The 23,509-nt window shown below is 32.8% G+C and overlaps 1 protein-coding gene across 1 annotated transcript in view; it reads left to right on the forward strand.

Moving 5' to 3' along the window:
• GBE1 (1,4-alpha-glucan branching enzyme 1) overlaps positions 1–23,509 on the forward strand; it is a 292,532-nt gene that overhangs the window by 115,919 nt on the left and 153,104 nt on the right. The window contains exon 4 of the mRNA XM_067739200.1: positions 23,295–23,420. Within this exon, the coding sequence (XP_067595301.1) occupies positions 23,295–23,420 (126 nt within the window). The remainder of the gene's footprint in view (positions 1–23,294; positions 23,421–23,509) is intronic.

Raw genomic sequence — 23,509 nt, forward strand, 5'->3', positions numbered from 1 at the left:
TATATTTAAGTATACACAAACACATTTGCACACACATGCACACGTGTATATTTTATTTTATACACGTATATATATTTTATTTTGTCAAGGACCAAAATAACAGTGTTTGAATAAAGATAGATGATTGTTTCTCTTTGAAGTAAAAGTCTAAATCAGTAAGTGCTTTGTGGACAGGCTGCTTCTGCTACATGTGTATGTTCAGACCAGGTTCCTTACATCCCATTGGTCTTCTATCTCCAAGTATGTTATCTGTATGATAAACAACACTCACCATCTCTCTGTGTTTCTTGCAGAAAGAGGAAAACAAGGTCAAGGCATTCTCTTTTAAGGATGTGAACACATCATTTATATATACATCCTTTTGGTCAGATCTTTGTTACATTGGCTATCCTAGCTGCAAGGAATGTTGAGAAATGTGGCTTTAGCTTTGGGGCCATTTGTCCAGCTAAAATTCAGCAGGTTCTGTCTTATTTAAAGGAAAATAGAGGGTTGATTTTGGAATACAATTAGCATTTACTGCTATAGCCATTTAAAAGGAACTTTTTAAGGAAGAATTAACCTTGTGCTAGAAACTCACTTTTTTTATACTTCTCAGAACAACTGTAAGTAATGTATCCTTTTTTTAAATTTGTTATGCTATAGAAACACATTGTTTTAAAACTTTTATGATTTAATTCATTATAACAGAAAAAGTGTGGTGTTCTTAATAATAAAAGAAAGAAAATTTGGAGGATATAGCTGATAATATTAATAATATACACTCAAGGATATAACTAGTATTATTCATAGAGTGCAATCATAATGGTATGCTTTTAGATCATTGCAAACACCAACATTAAACAAATAAAATGAAAGTAAAATCCTAAAGCAATCTGGAATTTATTAGATATTATGTGAGGCTTAAAATTTTGCCATTTTTGGAAGGATGACCAAATTATCATGAAGTGCCAGTCTCACTTTTAATGCTATTTTTAGTTTGACAACAATTTCTGCACAAAATAAGAGCAGGATTTTAATGAAAGCACTGCATGTAAATATAGCAGTGTGAGATGTAAAAGCGTACTGAGCAGAATCAGCAACTGACAGCAACTAGGCTCTAACCTGGTTTTCTTGAATAGCACAATTGAGAATGTAAACCAACCACCTCTGTGACGGAGAATTCATAGGACAGCTGGATGGGTACTGTTGAGATACCTAAATTTAAATTAGGGTTCAAGAAGAATGATTTCCCTTCCCTTCTTAAAAATGCTAAATTGGTATTGGCTCTAATCATTTATTTTTTGTGTTGGTGGCGAGCATTTTTGAATACGCATACTTAAATCTTCACTCTTTTTAAAAAAATGTTCTGTAGGAACATCAGATAAGAAGGAAAGGGTGTGAGCCAGCATTTATGTGTAAAGTTGTAATAATTAATGAAAGTGATTTTCAAGATATTTTACACAGTATTAGAAGAGCTTTAGAAAGAAGACTGCTTTTTAAAACTAGTAAGTTGGTTAAACATTTTAAGTGCAACCATTAGTAAATGGAATCTTATTAAAATAATTATATTCTCAAAATCTATCTTTTCTAAAAGATATTTTAGGATAAAATTATTAAATATGGGGAGGACAGAAGCACCTTAAAATGTTTCAGTTATATCCTTGAGAGAATATTTTAAACAAAAATACTTTTGGTAATTTTCATATCCTCGTAGGAGACCCGTCAGCATGCTGGTTTTGGCCTCTCTGTTCCTTTACCTCCTCTGCTCTAGGGATCTTACCCGTCTCCCAACTCAGTTTCACTAAGTTGCGTGATCCACAGCCATCCACTGTGGTGATCATACTGTAGATTTTGCCTTTATTCATAAACCCTTCATTCCCCATGTTTTTGGACTCGCATGTCCAAAAAACTCTGTGTAGCAGTATCCCGAAGCACTGGTTCTCAAACTTTAGCTCATATCAGAAACACCTGCCAGCCTTGTTAAAAGACACACCCCAGAGTGTCTGATCCAGTAGGTCTGGGATGAGTTTGAAATTTTGAATTTTCACAAGTTCCCAGATGATGCCAGTGTTGCTGGTTCAGGGACTATAATTTGAGAACAGTTCAGAGGACTCTGTTATTTCTTAGTACATCCATTAGTTGATAATGCTTTAAAAAACAAAACTGTGTCCTCAAATCTTGTTTCTTTTTCTTTTCTTTCCTTGTTTTGTTTGTTTTGTTTTGTTTTAATTTGTAGATCTTGAGGAGGTCCCTTGCAAGAACATGTTTGTTTTATTTTGACTAGTTGTATACAGCTGTTTTAATTCTAACAAGGAAGAATATGGGCCAGGTGCAATAAAGGGGTACTTGAACAAGACTTTATATTTTACTTTGCTGAGCAGAGAAATAAGTCATGGAGACCTTTCTCAGCCCTTCTACCCCAATACAAGATTAGGATATATGAATTCATGTAGTCACTTTATATTAAGTCAGTTCTAGGAGTCCTGGTACAGCAATTTTCTTAGATGCAAAGCATTGGAGATGAAGTTGGAATAACTATGTCAATGTTTACTAATTTTATTTTTAATTTTTTTAACTTTTTATTTTATATTGGAGTATAGCCAATTAACAATGTTGTGATAGTTTCAGGTGCACAGCAAAGCAACTCAACCATACATATACACGTATCCATTCTCCCCCAGACTCCCCTCCCATCCAGGCTGCCACATAACATTGAGCAGAGTTCCCTGTGCTATACAGTAGGTTCTTGTTTGTTATACTTTTTAAATATAGCAGTGAGTACATGTCGATCCCCACTCCCTAACTATCCCTTCCCTCCACCCTTCCCCGCAGCCCCCACCACTGGTAACCATAAGTTCATTCTCTAAGTCTGTGAGTCTGTTTCTGTTTTGTAAATACGTTCATTTGTATCATTTCTTTTTAGATCTGCATATAAGTGTTATCATGCGATATCTCTCTTTGTCTGACTTACTTCACTCAGTATGACAATCTCTAGGTCCATCCATGTTGCTGCAGATGGCATTATTTCATTCTTTTTTATGGCTAAGTAATATTCTATTGTATATATGTACCACATCTTCTTTACGTACTCCTCTGTCGATGGACATTTAGGATGCTTCCATGTCTTGGCTATTGTAAATGTTTACAAACTTTAGAGTCCATCTACTAACTTGTTAGCTGGGTGTCATGAAAAATTATTTTGTATAGTGAGTTGGATAAAAAAGACTTTGGAATATATAAGTTCATTATATGCCGTTTATGGCTTTGAGTAAGTTACATAGCTGAGCCTTTTGACTATCCCCCAGTCTGTATTAAAAAAAAAAAAAATCTAATACATTTCAAAAAATTTCAAAGAAAGAGTACTCAAATAGATTTCATCTTTCTGATTTTTCATATTTACAATAAATAAGAAATATAATGATTGTTTTTATTCTCTCACAGTACATATTTCATTATTTAAATTTTTGTTCTCTCATAATACATCTGATAGAACAAACCTCCTTTGAGTGTACTACCCAATAACACTATTCAGTGCAGTACCATGTCTCACTTGAATATCTAATATGTACTTGATACCACATAACATTACTCCTGTGCACTCTGCCTATTAGATGGCTTTGACATTATGTTGGTGCCGATACTACTTATATTTCAGAGGATATGTATCTCCATGTTCCCTTGACTGGTGATAATAGCATAATAAATACAAGCATGGACTCCAACCAGACTACCTGTGTTCACTTGCTGTTTCCAACACCTGCTAATGGCGTGAACTTTGGCTAATCATTCTCTTACCTCAGTAGCTTCTTCTAAACTGGGAATAATAATCATACTTACCCCCTAGAATTGATGGGAGGGTAAAAGCACTCACAACAATGTCTGGTACTTAGTTAATGCTCTGTAATCTCAACTATTTTCTTTTCCATGCATATGTGCAGAGGCCATGTTTATTTAGCCTTTAATTCTCACATCTTTGTAGACTTCGTGAGCACAGGCCAAATATTTTAAAAATTTGCATAATAAGCCAGTATCTGATGAGTCTGTAAATCAGCATTATCTCCCTCCCTACAAAATGCTCTGTTTCCTGAGATTCAGCTGGTGTGTTCATGGGATTACTCCACCAATGTCTGAAAATTCACTAGAGTGTTTATAGAAAGTGTGTGCTTTGCCCAGCACTTATTTATGTAAAGAATTTTATGTGCTTTTGAACATTCATTTTCTTAACTCAAAGTTTACATTTTAAGAATCTTGGAACTATGTATAAAATCTCTCTACAACATTAAAAGAAATCTTAATGAAATGTTATGAGAGAGATCAAGGAGATTGTCAGCCAAAATAAAACTACCACAGTGAAGATAGATAGAGAATCCTTAATGAAGAAAGGAAATGTTGGAAATAAGAAAAGTTAGTTGTTTTGAGACTAATCAAATACATGGACTATCTGTGAATAATCAATAAGATCTAATCAATGTTAAAAACACATATCATAGGAAACGTATTAAACTGTGAGCACCGGAATGAACTTAGATACTGTTCTCATATTTTACACATGCTTTTGTCCATCTGTTAACCAAGTGAGTCTTTCATATTTTGGTGAACACAATTCCCATAGTCTTTTCAGTGAACTCCAACAAGTCACAGGAACAAATTTGGCTGTTTCTGCTTATAACTCTTGAAGTTTGTCAACCATATATAGACTTACCACTTAGTACACTTATTTTGTGTTTCATGTAATTGCTCAAACACACTACACTGAAATTTTCGTAAAATATATTTTAATTTATCATAATTTATAAGTAATATACAGATAAAACAAATTTCTTAGGCTAATGGGTAATGGGAATGTATTCTGAAAGAGAGATTCCTTTGCAAAAGGATCCATACCTTTAATATGTTTTAGCCTTATTACAGGGTAATTCACATTCATAAATTGTATACTACCAAGCAAATATTTGCTTTTCTTAGACTAAGTGTTTTATACTGTTTATAAATGATCCTTCCTTATTTATGAAGAGAGAGCTTCTACTAGACTTACTTGAAGGATAATAATTTAAATTACACTAAACTTTGAAGGTAACAAATATTTGAAATTAAGGACATTGGTAGTTTTACTGGCCTAATTAGTTTAAAATAAGATTTTTATTTTCCTAGAAAAATAAATGATGAAATCAATATAGTTTAACTTTTAGCTCTGCGTTTCAACAGTGCCTGTGTTCTTGTGGGCTTGGGCTTGGGGCATGAGGGAAGGTAGACCTTCATATAAACATAAAATATATTCATATATATACACTCAGATATCATATGTAGTTTTTAAGTTGTTTAATTTTAACAGAAAAAAATCTCTGAACATATTGCAAAAAAATACATATATCTTTCAGTTATATGTGTGAATCTCAAAATCTGACAAGATCCGAGTGTACAACTGACATTTAATATGAAGAATCGAAGCTCATTTTCTCATTTGCAAACCAGTGTAAACTTCCAGCTTATTTACCACTCTCAAAGCATCTGCCATCCTCTGGTCTCCTGTAAATTTATAGTTCTTTTACTTTTGTCTCTATTACCTTCACATTCAGTTGAGAAATTTAGCTGAGTCTACCTCTGTAGGATTTCTTGAATATTATTATTTTCATTGGTAGCTCAGACCTGTGTTGCCTTTTGTCTAAATTACTGCTGTGGCATTTCCACCACACAAGACAGTAGTTTTCAAAGATAGCTTTGTATTGCCATCACAGAAATAGGGCTCTGTGCTTTTAAACAGCTCCTGATTTGGGGTGAATTTGGAATTCACTGGCCTCATAGAAATAGCATTGGGCCAGGGGTCAGGTGTTTTGGGTTATAGTTTAACCATTAGTAATTAGTTCACTGATTTTCTTTCTTGGTTCCTCAGTTTACTTGTTCAATATATACACATATATATTTTATATGTCACAACTAATGACTTCATGAAGATACATTTAAAGGATGAAAATGATCTAATGATGTAAATCATTATTATTTTTATCTTGTACTTGGCACGTTTTTAGCTGTTAATCCTAAACTCCTCAGTGTGGCATTTCTATTTTCTTTATTAATCGAATAATTGTTGTTGTTTTAAACTTTCTTCTCTTCAGTGTGCCTGTTTTTTATTTGGAGATTCATGTAATCCTCTAGAATCGGGTTTTGTTACTCTCCTTGAATTTGTTTTTTCCATCTCTGGATATCTACTTTATTCCATTCACTTCCTAGAATGTCCCATTTTCTGTATTCTGCCTTTCCAAATCCATTTCCTTCTTCAAAATGGCTTAGAAGTTCCTTCCTTGTTGAAATAACATTATGATTGAACATCAGTTTTCACATAGCCTCAGAACTTAACGTATGCTGTTTTTTTTTATTATTCTCTGTTATCCTGTTCTCTCTGTGTCTCTATTTGTACATATGTGTAAATGTATGTACCCATACACACAATGTTGTTTTCATAATGAGCATCCTTGAGTTTGCAAGCAAGAAGGAAACTTCTAGATCATCCTTGTCCAATATTCTTGTTTTAGTTCAGAAAATTAAATTTTAAGGAAGTTATAGCTTGCCCAAGATTATGCATCTCTTCATGTTAGTAAGATCTGAGCCTACAAAATACCAGCTCCTTAATGCTTGTCGCAAAATAAATGATCTGTTACTTGCTTAAGGTATAAATAAGAAAACATTATCAAGAGAGATGTTTTTATTTGCAGTATTTTCATTGACTATGAATAGTCTTCCAGGGATACTATTGTTCTTTTTGAGTTTAAATTTTTAGAGCATTTCAGTTTGAATTAAAAAATTATTATTTTGAGTGTTCAGTATATTAAAGGTACTATTTTAAGCATTTTATTTGCTTAACAGCTTGTTCTATTTTAACCCTTGCTTAACAGTCCTGTGAGGTATAGATACTATCATTATTCTCAGTTTTAGCTGAAGAAAGTGGATGTTGGCTAGATTAAGTATCTTGTTCGATGTCATAAATGACTGAAACAATAATCAAACTGTGAAGTTTACCTTCTACTTTATCCTCTGCGATATATTGACTTATGTTGAAGTTGGGAGAACTGTAGTTAATCAGCTCAATCAAACTTTATTTTAAATGTGTGGAAACTTGGTGATTTGGCCACATGCTGATTAATAGAAACAAACCATCTATTTTTAAATGTAATTACATAGAGAGTAGATAAAATAAACATGGTAAATAGAATCCTGAATAAATAGGTGCCATGTTTTCAACTGTTTTTGCTTGCTTGCATTTTATATTTAAATGTATATGTGTATGTATTTAACCTAGAGCAGTTTTGCATTCTTTTTACAATATACTTGTCCAGAGAGTGATACCATTGCTTTATCAAGTTGAATTCATTTCTTGGATTCGATGCTGATGTCTCCCCTTTTGTCATTCGTGTATTTTCTTTGGTCATAATACAGCACAAATATTTCTTTTGCTTTGAGCTTTTTAATCCATTGATTAATATTCTCTTTCTTAATTTAGAAACTAGATTATATTCTTATTTTTTTCCAAAAGATGCAATGCATTTTTAAAGATTGGATTTAATTTATAAAGTCAGTTTTGTAAACATTGTTTTCAATAGGAAGCTCCCAGGTACAGTATTTAATATTCATATTTTTAATAATCACTGCAGGAAATGGGTAGCATTCTGTCTCTAGGTTTTTTTTTTGAACAATACTAAATCTTATTTTCATATAATAATCAGAACCACAGTTTTTAGTAACCATAACATCTGTGGTCTCTGAATCTGTTTTTTTTCAAAATCTAAACATCGTGAGACTTCTGTCATATTTTTATTCTCCAGTTGAGAGATCCATAAAAGAGTTGGAGCAGCTTCCATTTTATTATTGTGGATCATGATATTTTTCATAGATTTTACTGTACTCTTTAGGCAATTAAAATCATAAGGCTAAAATAAACACATAATTTAAGTTATTTTTCTTAAAATTATTTTATGTCAGTAACTCAATAAATTGTGTTTGAATATATGACTTATGTATCCAACTGATACATTTGTGGCAGTGGAGTTATAGCTCCCTCTTTTGGAAAGCCGAGGCATGGCATTTTGATTAAGAAATTATTCTTTACAGATTTTCAGTTTACATAATTTCTTGAGCATATAAATGTAAAAACATTTTTCTTTGGAGTGGTTTTCCTTTGGAATTTTAGAACATTAATAAAAACATTAAACTTCCATATACATATGCACATATATATTTGTTGAGGCTTAAGAACTCAGTACAGGTCGTATGATATGAGTTGCAACCCAGGAAAACTTTATTTTGATATTTGAAATGCTTTCATTTTTATTTAAAGAAGAGTTATTTTTACTTTTCCTTGTAATTATTAAACATGATTTATAATGTATTTTAAAAAAACAGGAGTTAAAACAATTAAGAAATATGGAAAGAAAACAGCAAAGTAGCATTTCTCAAAATAACAGCCTAGCTCTCCCTCCTACCATCCACTGTTTTAGTTTTTGTGAGTATTCTTCCTGATCTGTTTCTAGGCATTGATAGACTGTCTTTCTCCTTATCTCTCTGCCTCTCTGTATTTATATGCTATTTAAGAAAAAATAATAAAAGTGTGATTATTCTATGCCTGCTGGTTCTCAATTTCCTTTTTTTCCCCCACTCAATATATCATGCAAATCTCAAAAAGTACATTATTGTTTGACTTACTTAAATAAACTCCATACTCATATAGACTGATATATACATAAGCTAGAAATTGATATTTACTCTGACTAAGCATTCTACCTTGGCATAACTATTATAAAAAGAAGTAAAATCATATTAATGTACTTAATGGATATCACACAAATCTGTTTCTTTTTATAATGAAAGTAATTTTATAATAATTTTGTGCTTTCTTGAGATATTAAGATCAGGGTTCTGCCTTTACTACCATTGTTTAGAATAGCATTTTTGTTTTCTACCCTCTTGCTGTTTGCAGCTGAGCCTTAAAAATGCTCTAAATTTACCTGTAAACTGTTCAGTGGTGTTCAGTATCTTGCTGGACATGGTCTTAGATTTCATTGTGTAATCCTTTGTAACTTTGTCTACAGACTCTGAAGAAGTACTTTGGATTTAAAGATTTTCAGTTAATCATTACCATATCCCAAGATGACTATATAAATGTTATTTAAAAAAAGGTTTGCAAGAGTCAAAATAGGTTCTTTTACTTTAAAAAGTCTCATGTCTAACATCAATTTGATAGTTTTCATTTGTTTGTTTAATTTTCATAAATTACTTTTAGAACTTAATTATTTAATCAGCTTTTCTAAGAGGTTGAAAATACTACTTCAGCCTATGGAATCTAAATGGAGCTCATACAACAATACATGTTCATATATGTGTGTATATATAAATATATATATTACTATTATGAAACATGGTTGTGAACTGCCTCTGAATTTAACTCTCAGAATAGGCTTTATTTCATATACAAATCAGAATTTAATGAAATAGTATGAATTGAAGAATATACAGGTAATGGCTTTTGTTGCCTTTGGAAGTAACAATGTCATTGACATATGCATATTTGTATTAAACTGGATTTTCTCTATCATTATGCTAAATATTGTTAGTTTATTATGACAAATTAATTCTATTTCATTAATTTAAGAAGTCACATTTATGTGACTCTCAACAGTTATGTTGAGAGGTTTGAAGAGATGATAATAATGAAATAATAATCCATGATGTCTTGCACTGCTAATTAGTGGGTGATTTTTGCAAACCTCTGTTCATGCAAATATTTTCATCATTCTTACAAATGAATCTGTAAGTTAAACATGAAAGTACACCTTACTCACTTGTAAATCTTGAAACAAATAGGTAATTTTACTGTGGGTACTTCTAAAAAAATTTCTCATTTTATATTGGAGTGTAGTTGATTAACAACGTTGTGCTAGTTTCAGTTGTGCAGCAAAGTGATTCAGTATTATGTATGCCTGTATCTATTCTTTTTCAAATTCTTTTCCCATTTAGGTTATTACAGAGTACTGAGCAAAGTTCCTTGTGCTCTACAGTAGGTCCTTGTTGGTTATCTGTTTTAAATATAGAAGTGTGTACATGTCAATCCCAAACTTTAATAAGTATTTGGTTGATGATTAAAGCAGTTATAAGCTATTCTGTAGGCATGGTCTTTTCTTAGAGCAACGATAAGCTGTGTCATAAACAGTTGTTTCTCAGCTGAGCATCAATCCTTTCCATTTGTTCCTGAGACATGAACTCATTTTTAAATTAATAATTCTATCAAAAGTAATTCTAACATCTGAAGAATTAATCCTGTAGGTGCTTTCTTTTTCTTTTCAAAGCTTTTTTTTTTTTTTTTTTGGTCATTTTAGGCCCAGGTTTTGGCATACCTATAACTATTTGTTTTCACAGTGCTGGTACTTTTTAGACACCTCTTAGGAGTTTTCTATTTTCACCCATCTAATCTTGAAATCTGGTCCATTCTCCTCCAGTTCTTTAGGCCTCCACTTTCCAGGTTCTACCTCCAACTTTTCCTTATATGAGCCTGCTTTTCCATTTCATTTTTCAAACTTACTTTGCCTCTGCAATATCTCATAATCCAAATTTGGTGTGTTCTTTTCAAATGATGTCCTACTTTAGGGCAAAGCATCTTTCTCGTATTTTTTATGATGAGTACTGCTTCAAATGCCAGTTTAGTTTCAAATTATCCTCCACCCACCCCCAACATTTTCTTTATTTCCTCTGAGGATTCCTATGTATTGCCAACATCTGTTTCTTTTTGCATGATAATCATATCAACTCTGCTTATAAAATTTAAAATTTTAGTTTGAAACCAAATGTAGAATGAAAAGAATTTTCCCCAGGTAAACACTTTTTTGTGATTATTTCTCATGAAAAAGCTGATTCTGAATGTATATGTAATTATATATAGGGAAGTACAAATGGAAATTGAGCATGTGAGCTGATTAATTGTGGCATGTCAATCATCTTTTGAGTTTTCTACTGCTCATGCCTATGGAGATAATGCCATTTTGTTAGATTAAGCATCATTCAGGGTTCTTAGGCAAAAAAGATTGATCTCCATATGATTTAACTGAAGTACTAGTTTCTTCCTTCCAGATCTTGCATGGGTGCCTCTACTAGATGCAGAAACCTAGCTGCAAGGGAGTGTGAAAAATGTGACTTTAAACTTTCCATCCTTTCTATAATAGGAAGAAATGCCAGAAAGTGGTTTGACTGACTGAAGAGCCAATATCATCTACAACTTTGCAATAAAGGTTATAAATGGAATTCCTAAGAACATAGTATTGAAAAGACAATCATCCAATTTTAGTAATGGCATTTAAAGTAGCCATGATAAATATTGTTTTGCAAAATGATTTATGTGATATATAGCATAGAAATTGTGAAATATTTTAAATGATGGGTTAAACTATAGGGTAAGATCAGAAACTTGAATAGATTCACCATACTCTTTTATGAGGCCTTCTTAAGTGCAGGGGAAAATTTTTGATAAGTAAATCAGTGAGGACATTCACGGGTGTACTCAGGACCACAAATGAATAAATTTTGAGCTAGCTTGGTTGCCTTTCATGATTGAAAGTTTACAGAATGATTGTTTGAGAATAATTAGGGAGATTAGACTAGGAAGAATGAAAGCAAATTATAAATTATTACTGTATAAGAAATAAATTAAAAATTCAAAGTAGAGATTGAGATAAATTTTATTGCAAAATATGCCTTGTCTTTTGCAAAGGTTTTTATTATTATCAAGGTTTAGAAAATACAGTCCCTGTAACTTTAATGTTAGTTTTCTTTCCTGCATGATAACTTTTTAAAAATAAAAATCTATTCTTTATTATTGGAGCACTGGTCCCTGTAGCTACTTTGTCTTTTGCTTTCTCAGGTCTAGCTTTTATCTCCTAAGCTACTAGACTGCAGCTCACAGAATCAGAATCAAGGGTGACAGGTAGGGTGGTGATAGTGGATAGAAATAGGACTCGGGCATCTTTATTTTAAAATATTCCTCAGGTGGTTCTCATTGCACATCCAGAGTTGAAAACTGCTGTCAAAGACACATATAAAAGTCTAATATTCTCTTTACTGAATTCAGGGGGAAATGTTCATATTCCAACCATGTCACAGTTCAGCGTATACAAATCAGTTTCTACAAGTGTTTAATTCCCTCTGTTAAGGTCACAAGGGAATGTATAATACATTTTAGAAAGATAACTATAAAACATACTCTTTTTCTCTTTCTGTTTTAGTGCTTATTGAAGTGAATCACAGGTATCTAGAAGATTAGACTGTCCATAAATATTGCACTCTTTATGTGAACATTGATTCTAGAAATACTTTAAATGTATTGGCAGACTCTCTTTCTTATATCCATGTACTGTGAAATATCTTGCATTTATTTTACAGTCTTCCTTTGTCCTTCAGTGTGGGCATAGTAGATTTTAAATATGATTATAAAATCTGGAGAATTGAACACTTTCATTTTTCTTTAGGAGTATTTTTTTTAACAAAAGTATTTCATGCTTTTTTCTTCTAAATTATGTAGGCATTAATTTTTTTTAAAAGAGAGCTTTTGTTTAGTATTTGATCTTTTAATGCTGTGCCAGAAAAAGGAAGAAAATTACATTTTGTGACTGTTAGATGGGTATTATTTTTGGTTATATTTAATAGAAGTATTTGCACTTTGGCCAAGTAATAATAATGAATTCAAATAATAATGAATAATGGTATGCCTACAGGACCTTTTTCTTGTGATAAAGTACATACTATATAATCTTTTATGATTTAAGTATTTACATTTAAGCTGAATTCTTTTATTGAGTAGCACAGTTAAGTGTGTGTTAAATGTCAATATGAATTTTAACCCTCTTCAATTTAAGGTTTGTTTTCTGTTTTTTCACTCTTCAGTCTGTTCATCTTAACATCTTTCAAATATGCCAATAAGCTATAAATTTCCCCAAGTGACTCAGTATGCCCCCGATTGGAAAAAAAAAAGTCTCATGGATATATATATATATATGTGTGTGTGTGTGTGTGTGTGTGTATGTAACATATATACATACACATATATATTATATATAATATTTATTTTATGAAATATATATGTACATATTTGAAAACAGTGAACCATAGGTCACTGCACCTCAGCACATGGTTATTCTCTGAGCCTTATGCAGAAGTCAGGTGGGTAATTCCCTGACCTGTGTGCTTTATTGACTGCACTGTCAGAGAAATTTCCCTGCTTCTCCAGAGAGCTTGTCACACTTGGAGATCACCAAGTTCATTTGCTGCTCTGTGCCTTCGCTATCTACGTAAGATGGAAATATCTATGTTTAATAATTTAAATACACTTCAGCTACGAAGGTTTAAAGTAAATAGCTCTATTGTGAAGACTCCTATTATTTACCACTACTTCTTCCCATTGTCACTGTCTATCAGTTAACAAGAAATTATCCAAATGCATATGTTGAGTTTCATATCTCACATGTAGTCATGTTCTATTTCCCATTATACTGTCTGCCTAATCAATTTCTCATATGATGTGTGTACTATGTGTTTCCTAATTCATACATACCTATTTGTAGTTCTTCCCCTAATACCACCTGCACCTGGAGAAATATGTGACGTTTGTGGAAGAAAAGAGTGATAGTGTTGCACTCTGTATTATGAAACCTTAATTTATAAAGAATATTTAAGTGTAACTCTGAATTCTTTTCATTATTAACTGTTTTCTTTATTTAATAGTTGTCAATTATATTCTTAGAGATAATCTCAATGTATATTAAATATATAATTACATGTTTTCGCAAAAGATCTTATGATTTTTTAGAATTACATATTCTGTATCTAGTTCCTGGAATTTCTCTACATTTCCCTTAAGAGGTAAATTATTTCTCCCCAGCCCTCACATTTTATATTTTACTTCATTGCAATGGCACTTAGAGTGATTGCTTAAGAATCATATTCTTTTTTTCAAATGATTCAATTTATCACCATATAGACTTTTATAATTATACCTAATGAAATATTTTAAAGAGAGTTTTAACTCATCTTATGATAGTACCTCTCCCATCTAGCGCTTCTAAAAATACTTTTTAAGATTTTTTTTGTTGGTGTTATACCAGATCATAACTCTATTTACTTAATAGAATTCTAGCCTTCACTGCACATGGATGAGTCTCTTTGAAGCACACTTCTTCAGTAATGAAAACTCACTGATTTTTCCCCCTTTTCATAGCTTTTTTCTTTTATTACTATATTGATCTTCCAATATCTTGGAAGTTTAAATCCTATATTTTTATATCATGTGTAATTCATCTGTTTTCTCATCTAAGACACCTAATCAATCTTTACCTGATTACAACATTTCAGCATTGTTCCTATTCTTTTCACTTAGGAGTAGTTATTCTCACTTGCTCAGGGATATCATTTTCAATGCCTGCATCCTAAATCTGACATAATCCCTTTGGATTTTGTCTTTTTGTAGTGACCTCACTTTATAAGATTTTTGTTCAGGTAATGTACTTGAAATGAAGCAAACACTTTATCAGTTCTACTTAGTTGTTTCTTTATTTCGTTAAAGATTTTCCTCAGTAAAAAGACAGAAACAGAAAAAATATTATAGTTTTAATACTTCTTAACTAGACTAGAAGGTTGGGGAACTGGGATGGAACCCTATGGGAGTAATACTGCTTTTTATAGGTACAGGAGCATCTGTCTCTCTAAATCATTCTAAATAAGGACCTGCTTTTAGAAGAAGCAGCTACTGATCTTCATTTATTTCTTTTTGGCAATATTCTGCAGTTTTTTCTCTCCCTTGTGTAAGTATTACAGAAGTGAATGTTTATATCTCTGTAATTCTTATTGTTGTTAAATCAGGAGTAAAGTAGCCATGAGTACTATACCTCAAAATTAATCTCTTTTTATTCCATACATTGGTGTCCTTTATGCAAAAGTTTGATATAATTTGGTATGATACTTTTTGTCATGTTACAAATTTATTTTTCATAGCTAGTATACTTAATCTTTTCTTGTAAGGAAAGTTTTTTTTCTTTAATTAGTGGCTTCGTTTTTGTTAGTGAAATCCTTTAACTCTTCCTAATCAAGCTGTTGTTATAGGATTTAACCTTGGAAAATTTCTTATTAAAGAAAAAAAAAAACCTGAATTGTGATGGCATGTTTTAAAATAAGAAATTTTATACAAAGCAAAAATAATGGGAGCCAGTGAAAATTCATCAATAGGTTATTTTTTTTTCATCAATAGGTTATTGCTTTTGAAGTTCAACTGATTTGTTTCTTTTCTTCATCAAGCTACTAGCAAGGATATTGCCTTTTCTTTCTCTTCTTTTGGATAGTGTCCAGTATCCAAAGAGCTTAGGGGGCTTAATCTAATCACTTAATCTCTTTTTCACTTCCCTCAATCCCTGAACGTTGTAGATGTAAAGGACATCACCGGGATGTGACAACTTTTTATGATAACTTTATATGCACATGGCTTGTGTCAGGTTGTTTGTTTAATTGAAAATTATGAAGTAGATTATGAAACAAAGATGGAGACCTCCAAAATGTATGAACTTTAATATCTAGAAAAAATTAAACGAAATTTAAAAATTTTCAAGAGACAGAGTAATTTTATTTGGTTACTATAGCAGGCTCAATATCTAAATAATGGTAATGTCAATTATAGCTCATATATAACCCCAGTTTATATAATTTTACCGATCAATTATATGTAGTTTTAAGAAAGTATATCCACAAAGTGGTCATTCGTATATCAGGACCTTATTATTATTAGAAAACTGCCATGATACTTTTATTGGTTTCTTGGTTTTCTTTTCTCATTAATTGAAATATAAACTCAAGTTCACAATGAAATAAATAGCCTTTTAATATCAGATAGTGTTTCTGATATTCCTAATTAGAAAATGCAGAATGAAAAATTAGTATTATTATTGACAACTGATCATCTATTTATTTAAATAACCCCATCTCTGTTTTTTAAAATTAATTTTTATTGGAGTTTAGTTGTTTTGCAATGTTGTGTTAGTTTCTGCTGTGAAGCAAAGTGAGTCAGCTATATGTATACATATATCCCCTCTTTTTTGGATTTCCTTCCCATTTATGTCACCACAGAGCACTGCATATAGTTTCCTGTGCAATACAGTGGGTTCTCATTAGTTATCAATTTTATACATAGTAGTGTATATATGTCAATCCCATTCTCCCAGTTCATCCCACCTCCCTTTCCCCGCTGGTAGCCATACATCCATTCTCTACATCTGAGTCTATTTCTGCTTTGCAAATAAGTTCATCTGTATCGTTTTTCTAGATTCTACATATAAGTGATATTATACGATGTTTGTTTTTCTCTTTCTGACTTACTTCACTCTGTATGACAGTCTCCAGGTCTGTTCATGTCTCTGCAAATTGCGCAAGTTTGTTCCTTTTTATGGCTGAGTAATATTCTGTTGTATATACGTACCACATCTTCTTTATCCATTCTTCTGCTGATGGACATCAGGTATTAGGTAGAAAAAATAGCTCCTTAGCTTCTCCTTATGGAAAATTTAGAACTTTTATTTGCATCATGTAAAGACTGACTCTTTTTTGTTCAACCCCTGAAAATAATTACATGAGAGTAGGCTAGCAGTAAAAACTGCGTATTACAAATTCACTTTTTTGAAGGCCCTCCTATCAGTTCTGAAGCTCAGCAACGTTTATTCTGAATGAGTTTGCTTTTCCTGAGAATTGTCAAGGACTTACTTTGTTTAATGAAGGTCACTGAAATGCATTGGTATATGTTGGTCTACTTTTTGGGAGTAGGAAGTTAATAAGAGATAAAATGTGTTATTTAGACTACTCATTAAGATAACTTTTTCAACTCTTTCTGACACTGACAAGATTTAACTAAATTTAAGTACATTACATTTTATTCTTAGAAGAGTGATTGCCTCCATTTTTTTTCTTTATTTCTATATCGTTTCCTACGGTGGTTGCACAGATTTGGTGTCTTTTAAACAACAGAAATTTTTTCTGTCGCAGTTTTGGAAGCCAGAAGTTAAAAATCGGTATCACTGGGCTGAAATCAAGGTGTTGGCAGAAACATACTCCATCTGGGGAGAATCTGTTCCTTTCTATTTCCAGCTTCTGGTGGCTGCTGACATTCCTTGGCTAGTGTCTGCATCACTCCAGTCTTTGCCTCTTTGGTTACATTGCTTTTTTCTGTCCTGTCTATGTGTAGAATATCCCTCAGCCTCCTTCTTATAAGGATATATGTGATTGCCCTCCTGGAAAATCTGAACAATCTTTCCATTTTAAGATCTTTACTTTAATTACATCTGCAAAGACCCATTTTCTGCTATATAAATTATCATTCACAGATTCTAGAGAAGTAGGATATGAACATATGAAATGAGAGGCCATTTTTCAGCCTCTCAAAATGATAAAGAGATTCTTTCTTATGTAACCTTACTGAATCTTAAAATTGGCCCAAGCAAGGATAACAAACAAACAAAACTGAAAAAAATTTATACTCGTACGTCCTATTTTTTTTTTTTAATTTTTAAATTTTTTGGGCTGTGCTGTGTCATGCGAGATCTTAGTTCCCCCTGCAGTGGAAGCATGGAGTCCTAACCACTGGACCACCAGCGAATTCCCTATGTCCTTTTTTTTTGTTTTGTTTTGTTTTTTGTGGTACGTGGGCCTCTCACTGCTGTGACCTCTCCCGTTGTGGAGCACAGGCTCTGGACGCGCAGTCTCAGTGGCCATGGCTCATGGGCCCAGCCGCTCCGTGGCATGTGGGATCTTCCCGGACTGGGGCACGAACCCGTGTCCCCTGCATCGGCAGGCGGACTCTCAACCACTGCGCCACCAGGGAAGCCCTATGTCCTAGTTTTTAACAAAGGTTAGTCATAAAATTTTAGTTGAATTAAAATGAGATTTAAGAACTTCTTTTTAAATTATATTAAGGTATTTTAAAGTTTTAATATTTATATCTATGCATTAAAAATAATGTTTATGCTATGTTAATTGTAAATATTAAAAGCACATATTTATTTCTTCAGGATTCTGGTCATTGGTAGAACCATCAGATTCTCCTCTGGAATATCACTTATTTTTCTACTTAATTATAAACTTGTGATTACTTTTTCTAATGCTCTGTTTTATTTTTGTCCCACTCACTTCTAAAAATTACTTAAAAGTATTATACGTTCTATACGTATGTATTTCTTTCTCTATATACACACACGTATTTTTTGTCACATTTTAAACACACACAACAGGATACTGATATTTAGCGTTGCATGTTGGTATGACTGTACCCATTGTTTAAAAAATATGTATATAATATCAATTATATATTTTACATATTATATACTTATATACATATTACATATAGTATCAATTACGTTAGATATTATTATATAAATTAGAGGTAATTTAAAAGAGGAGGATATAGCATTGCTTCATAAATTAGAAATCACTTTTATTGCTTATTTGTTTTGACCTGTACCCTACTAAATAGTTATCTTTATTAATAATTTTTTTCCTTCATAGCATGTTGTTGTGATTTTGATAGTATAATCTGGGCAAATCAAATTATATTTTTCAATATCTGTGCCTTTTCTCTTCATCTTCTACACGTTCAGTCTTGAAACCCAGAGTTACATGCAATACCATTTTCCAGAGTATCCTACCACTTCTAACCAGCTGAACACATCCACTATTTTCATATAAAATTGTTGGCCACCTGAGGAGCATCTTATCTCAGTGATTTTTTGGTCCAAAGGAACAATAGTCTTTGACAAGAACCATTTCAAAAGATATTCCTAGATTGAATGAATATACACACACAAACACAATTTTTTAGGTCTTCACTATTTTACCAAACTGTTTCTTATATTGTATATTTGAGTTTTAAATGTCATTTTCTAAATAAAATTTGACTTCATACAGTTCACTAAGTCAATTTGACTTTTGCACAGGTAGAGGTTTATTTTATTCACTGCTTTATTTAATTTAATAATGTCTTTTGATGTTAACCTCCCATAAGTCAAAGAGATAATTTGGCTCATTAGAAAAGGAGCCTAATGACATTTTTACCATGTTATAAAATGTTATAATTAAACAAATTATCAATTTGCCCTACAAAAGTTCATCATGATATTATTTTCATTAGTATATTTCTTTAAAGTGATTTTATATATATTTTTTATTGGAGTGATATGTGGTGATATTAATATACTTTTTAGTTTTTTTGGCCGCACGACTTGTGGGATCTGAGTTCCCTTGCCAGGTATTGAACCTGAGCCTTCAGCAGTGAAAGCATGGAGTCCTAACCACTGGACCACCAGGGAATTCCCTAATATACTTTTTAAAGTTTTATGTTTAACACTGTGTCAATATATTTAAAGTGTATGTATATACACACATATATATGGAACTTGGTAGCACAGGTCCACAAATATGTACACAATTGTATAATTCATCTATTTGCAATCCTTATCAGAATACTTATTTTTTTTCTGATTTATAGAAGCTCTACAAGTGAAATGAATTGATAACAATATAGAAAGATACAACTGGAAAATAAAAGCTATTAATAATTTCTCTATCCATAGGCAACCATTTGTATATATGTACATTAGGAAGATGCAATACATTCTTTTTTATAACTTGAAAGAATTTTCTTGCAACCTTCAATATAATTCAGTGGTATAATTTTTAACAAGCATACACTATTCAGTCATTCACTTTTTGCTAATAAAAGTAACACTAAGATTAATAGATAAGAATATAGTTCTTTGGGCACTTCTCTGATTATTTCTACAGGGCAAACATCTATAATTAGAATAGCTGAGTCATTGAGAATTACTTTTTTTTGAATTTTTTATCATATTGTCAAATTGCTATTTAGAATGTTCATACTATTTTATACTCATACTAGTAGTGTATGAGACTTTCAGTTTGCTAGTACCAAGTGAATTCTTCTACCCATCAGCTATTAGACTTACTATCATTGAAAGATCAATCAAGCTAGAGCTTTCTTTTCAATTTGCTATATAACATGTTCTATTTTGAGGTTGTAAATTAAATGATATAAAGTTTTATCTAAAAAATCTGAATCTGAACTCAAGAGAGCACAAATTCAGTAAGTACACTCATCTCTCCCCTTTCTCCCCCCTAAAACGTTTCAGGAGCAAAATTTAGTCCAGAAGGTTATATTTTTTACTCATTGGAAGGTCTCTCAATTTTGGGTTATTTAGATTTACTATAATACTCTTATTTGTTATCACAGCAACTTAGGAACAGTAAATCAAAGGTGAGGTAAGGTGGGTACTGTTGGCAAGTGTGTTTATTAGTAAAATCTAAACTGCTATAACAAAAATACATTCAAAATTCAGGAGCCTAAAGAATAGAGAAGTGAATTTACCGTTTATGTAATGATTACAGTGAAGTGTTCTAGATGTGGTGGGAAGCTTTGTTTTACGTATCATTCAAGGATCCAGGCTCTGATTTTATTGCTAAGAAAAAAGGAAGGAATTAGATAATTAAAAGTTTCCACCCCAAGAAGCAAAATTAATAAAAATGATGAACAAAAATGTCTAATATAAAACACTAATAGAAATGAAGAAATAGAACTTTTGGTAACAAAAATATTGAAGTCATTCGAAATGAGTAAGTCATCCATTGTCAGGTGTAGGATTTGATTTTGCCGTACCTTCAAGCTCATAAGTTAACCTGTTACTGTTTCGTGGATTCTGGCTGAAAACACAGTACTCCTGAGTCCGAGATAAATGACTTTATTACTCATGGCACAGGATGTGCATCATACTTGCATTAGTTTCCCTTGCTTTCTAAGTCTTATAGGGGTGACACTATAGGGTCTAGATAGATGCTATGCACACAGCTAGTTTGCCTCATAGGTGAGGACTATTTACCTTGGGGAATGATTTCTTTTATAGCAAGCAGTAAGGAAAGCTGTCCATTGTCTTCAAGGGAGACATTATCTCATTCCTCAGGGTTGCTTGCTACAAACACAACTCTGAGAAATGGCCTCTGTCATCAATAGGACCTTATATTCTTGCTGTACCCAGCAAAACATGTAGGAGTGAGAAAGACCCATAGAAGGACTGTTCCTTCCAACTTCCATCACTCAGTACCCTCTGAAGACATTCATGTGTACAGCAAGATAAATAAGTTAATGTTCCAAAGAATGTGGAAATTATATTCAGCATAAGGAAATTCTTCATGTTCTTTGCTTAAAGTTTCAAATATTCTCTCTGCCAGCAGACACCTTGAAAAATACTTATTGGTTCATGATCATCCTTTGGAGGGGTTGTAGAGCCATTTGCAAAAAAGAGAAAAGATAGGTGGATGGATTAGGCAGGGTGCTATCCATTGAAAACTGATTTCTGGTATTTTATTTCCCCATTACCTGTCCTGGGTTGATGAGTGAATAAAAAGCCTTTTCTCAAATATATCACTGTGTGTATTATACTAGAAAGTTATGTGACTTAAGGGACATATTTTGGGGGATAAAATACTCCGGGACTGGGTTGATACTATTCATTCATGTTTTGTGATTACTATTTGAATAATAGAAACACTTAGTTGTGATGGGCTTTAATAAGTGGGAGGCACAACTAAGGAGATAGAATTGAGCTCATGTAAGTTAGATGTTCCTTTTCACCACTCACCTGTCCCCTCCTCCTTAAATCATGATTTATTCTTTTTCTGTATATGAAGGAAGTGCCATTAAAGCCTGTTAAGAAAAAGGAAGTGAGTATCAGAAGCTCTGCTTAGCTTTTGGTTCTGCCAGTTGGTGACTTTGGGACTTCTGGCTACTCACTTAATATTTGGGTTATAAAGATTCTCTGGGGGCTTCCCTGGTGGCTCAGTGGTTGAGAGTCCGCCTGCCGATGCAGGGGACACGCGTTCGTGTCCCGGTCCGGGAAGATCCCACATGCCGCGGAGCGGCTGGGCCCATGAGCCATGGCCCCTGAGCCTGCGCGTCCGGAGCCTGTGCTCCGCAGCGCGAGAGGCCACAGCAGTGAGAGGCCCGCGTACAGCCAAAAAAAAAAAAGATTCTCTGGAATCAAGTGAGATATGACTATGAAAGCCCTTTCTAAACTATAAAACATTCTACAAATATTTAATGACCAAGAATTATGCATACTTGAGCTTTTCTCTATTAAAGGAGACCAAAGAATATATTCTTTCTCAATGCTGAGAGCATATTGATCATTCAGCATTCATATCAGCTACTGAGCTGAACATTTTTTGTCACACTCTACCTACTCTTAGAAGATTTAATTAATTAAAAAAAAAACTTTAAAAAGCTATACCTGTTCACTATTTAACCATGCTGATAAATTCAAAGCCCTCTATTCAGTACTAAGTCTAAACTGGTGGATTCCGTAAAAGTTGCCTTTGCATTTTTTTTTTTTTTTTTTTTTTTTTTTTTGCGGTACGCGGGCCTCTCACTGTTGTGGCCTCTCTCCCGCTGCGGAGCACAGGCTCCGGACGCGCAGGCTTAGCGGCCATGGCTCATGGGCCCAGCCGCTCTACGGCATGTGGGATCTTCCCGGACCGGGGCACGAACCCATGTCCCCTGCATCGGCAGGCGGACTGTCAACCACTGCGCCACCAGGGAAGCCCTGCATTTTTATTGTTATTTTTTATACTGATAGCAATAGTGATACTATTGGCAAATGTAGGAACAAATGGTTAAAAAGGAAAGTGTTTGGTTTCATATGGTAAAGCATACTTGGAATAAGGTGTAGAAGAAATTGAGAAGTGGAAAATGTTTGTAGGGTAGTGTGTGTGTTTGTGTGTATTATAATACAATTATTAGTCAAACCCATGTTATCATTAATTGCTATGAAAAGGAAAAGGAAGAGATGGTGATATAACTCATGACTTTTTAAAAAATATACTAGGATCAGTTCCTTCTGTTGATTGATTTATTGACGGTAGCTTCCAATAATATTCATGTCTTTTTCCTATCTACTGTATGCTTACTTTAATTAACTACTATAATGGTTGGTTGGCAATGATGAAAATTGCCAGAGAATCATAAAATATTCAAGCTGGAAATGACTTTAGGGATCATATACCATGGCAGATGAGGAGAGCAAGGTCCATAGAATTTAAACATCCTTAAGGTCACACATCTGGAAGGCAGTTTCGGTTCTTAAGATCATTCCTCCTTTTCTTACTTGTCACAGTGCTCATAGAGTATCATGTGTTATCTTAGAGTTTTGAAAGTATTTTAAGGCAATAATATCTTGTTCTCTTTTTAGGTTGTTATTAGGAGTAAAAGTGGAGAGATCTTGTATCGTATTTCACCGTGGGCGAAGTACGTGACTCGTGACAGTGATAATGTGAATTATGATTGGATACACTGGGATCCAGAACACCCATATAAAGTGAGAACAACAACTCTTTAAATAAATGCATGTTCCAGTATTTCTAGGAAAATTAATTTTTACTTTTATAACTTTTATTGTAATGTTCA

Source organism: Pseudorca crassidens, chromosome 5 (genome assembly GCF_039906515.1).
Source record: "Pseudorca crassidens isolate mPseCra1 chromosome 5, mPseCra1.hap1, whole genome shotgun sequence".
Lineage (NCBI taxonomy): Eukaryota > Metazoa > Chordata > Mammalia > Artiodactyla > Delphinidae > Pseudorca > Pseudorca crassidens.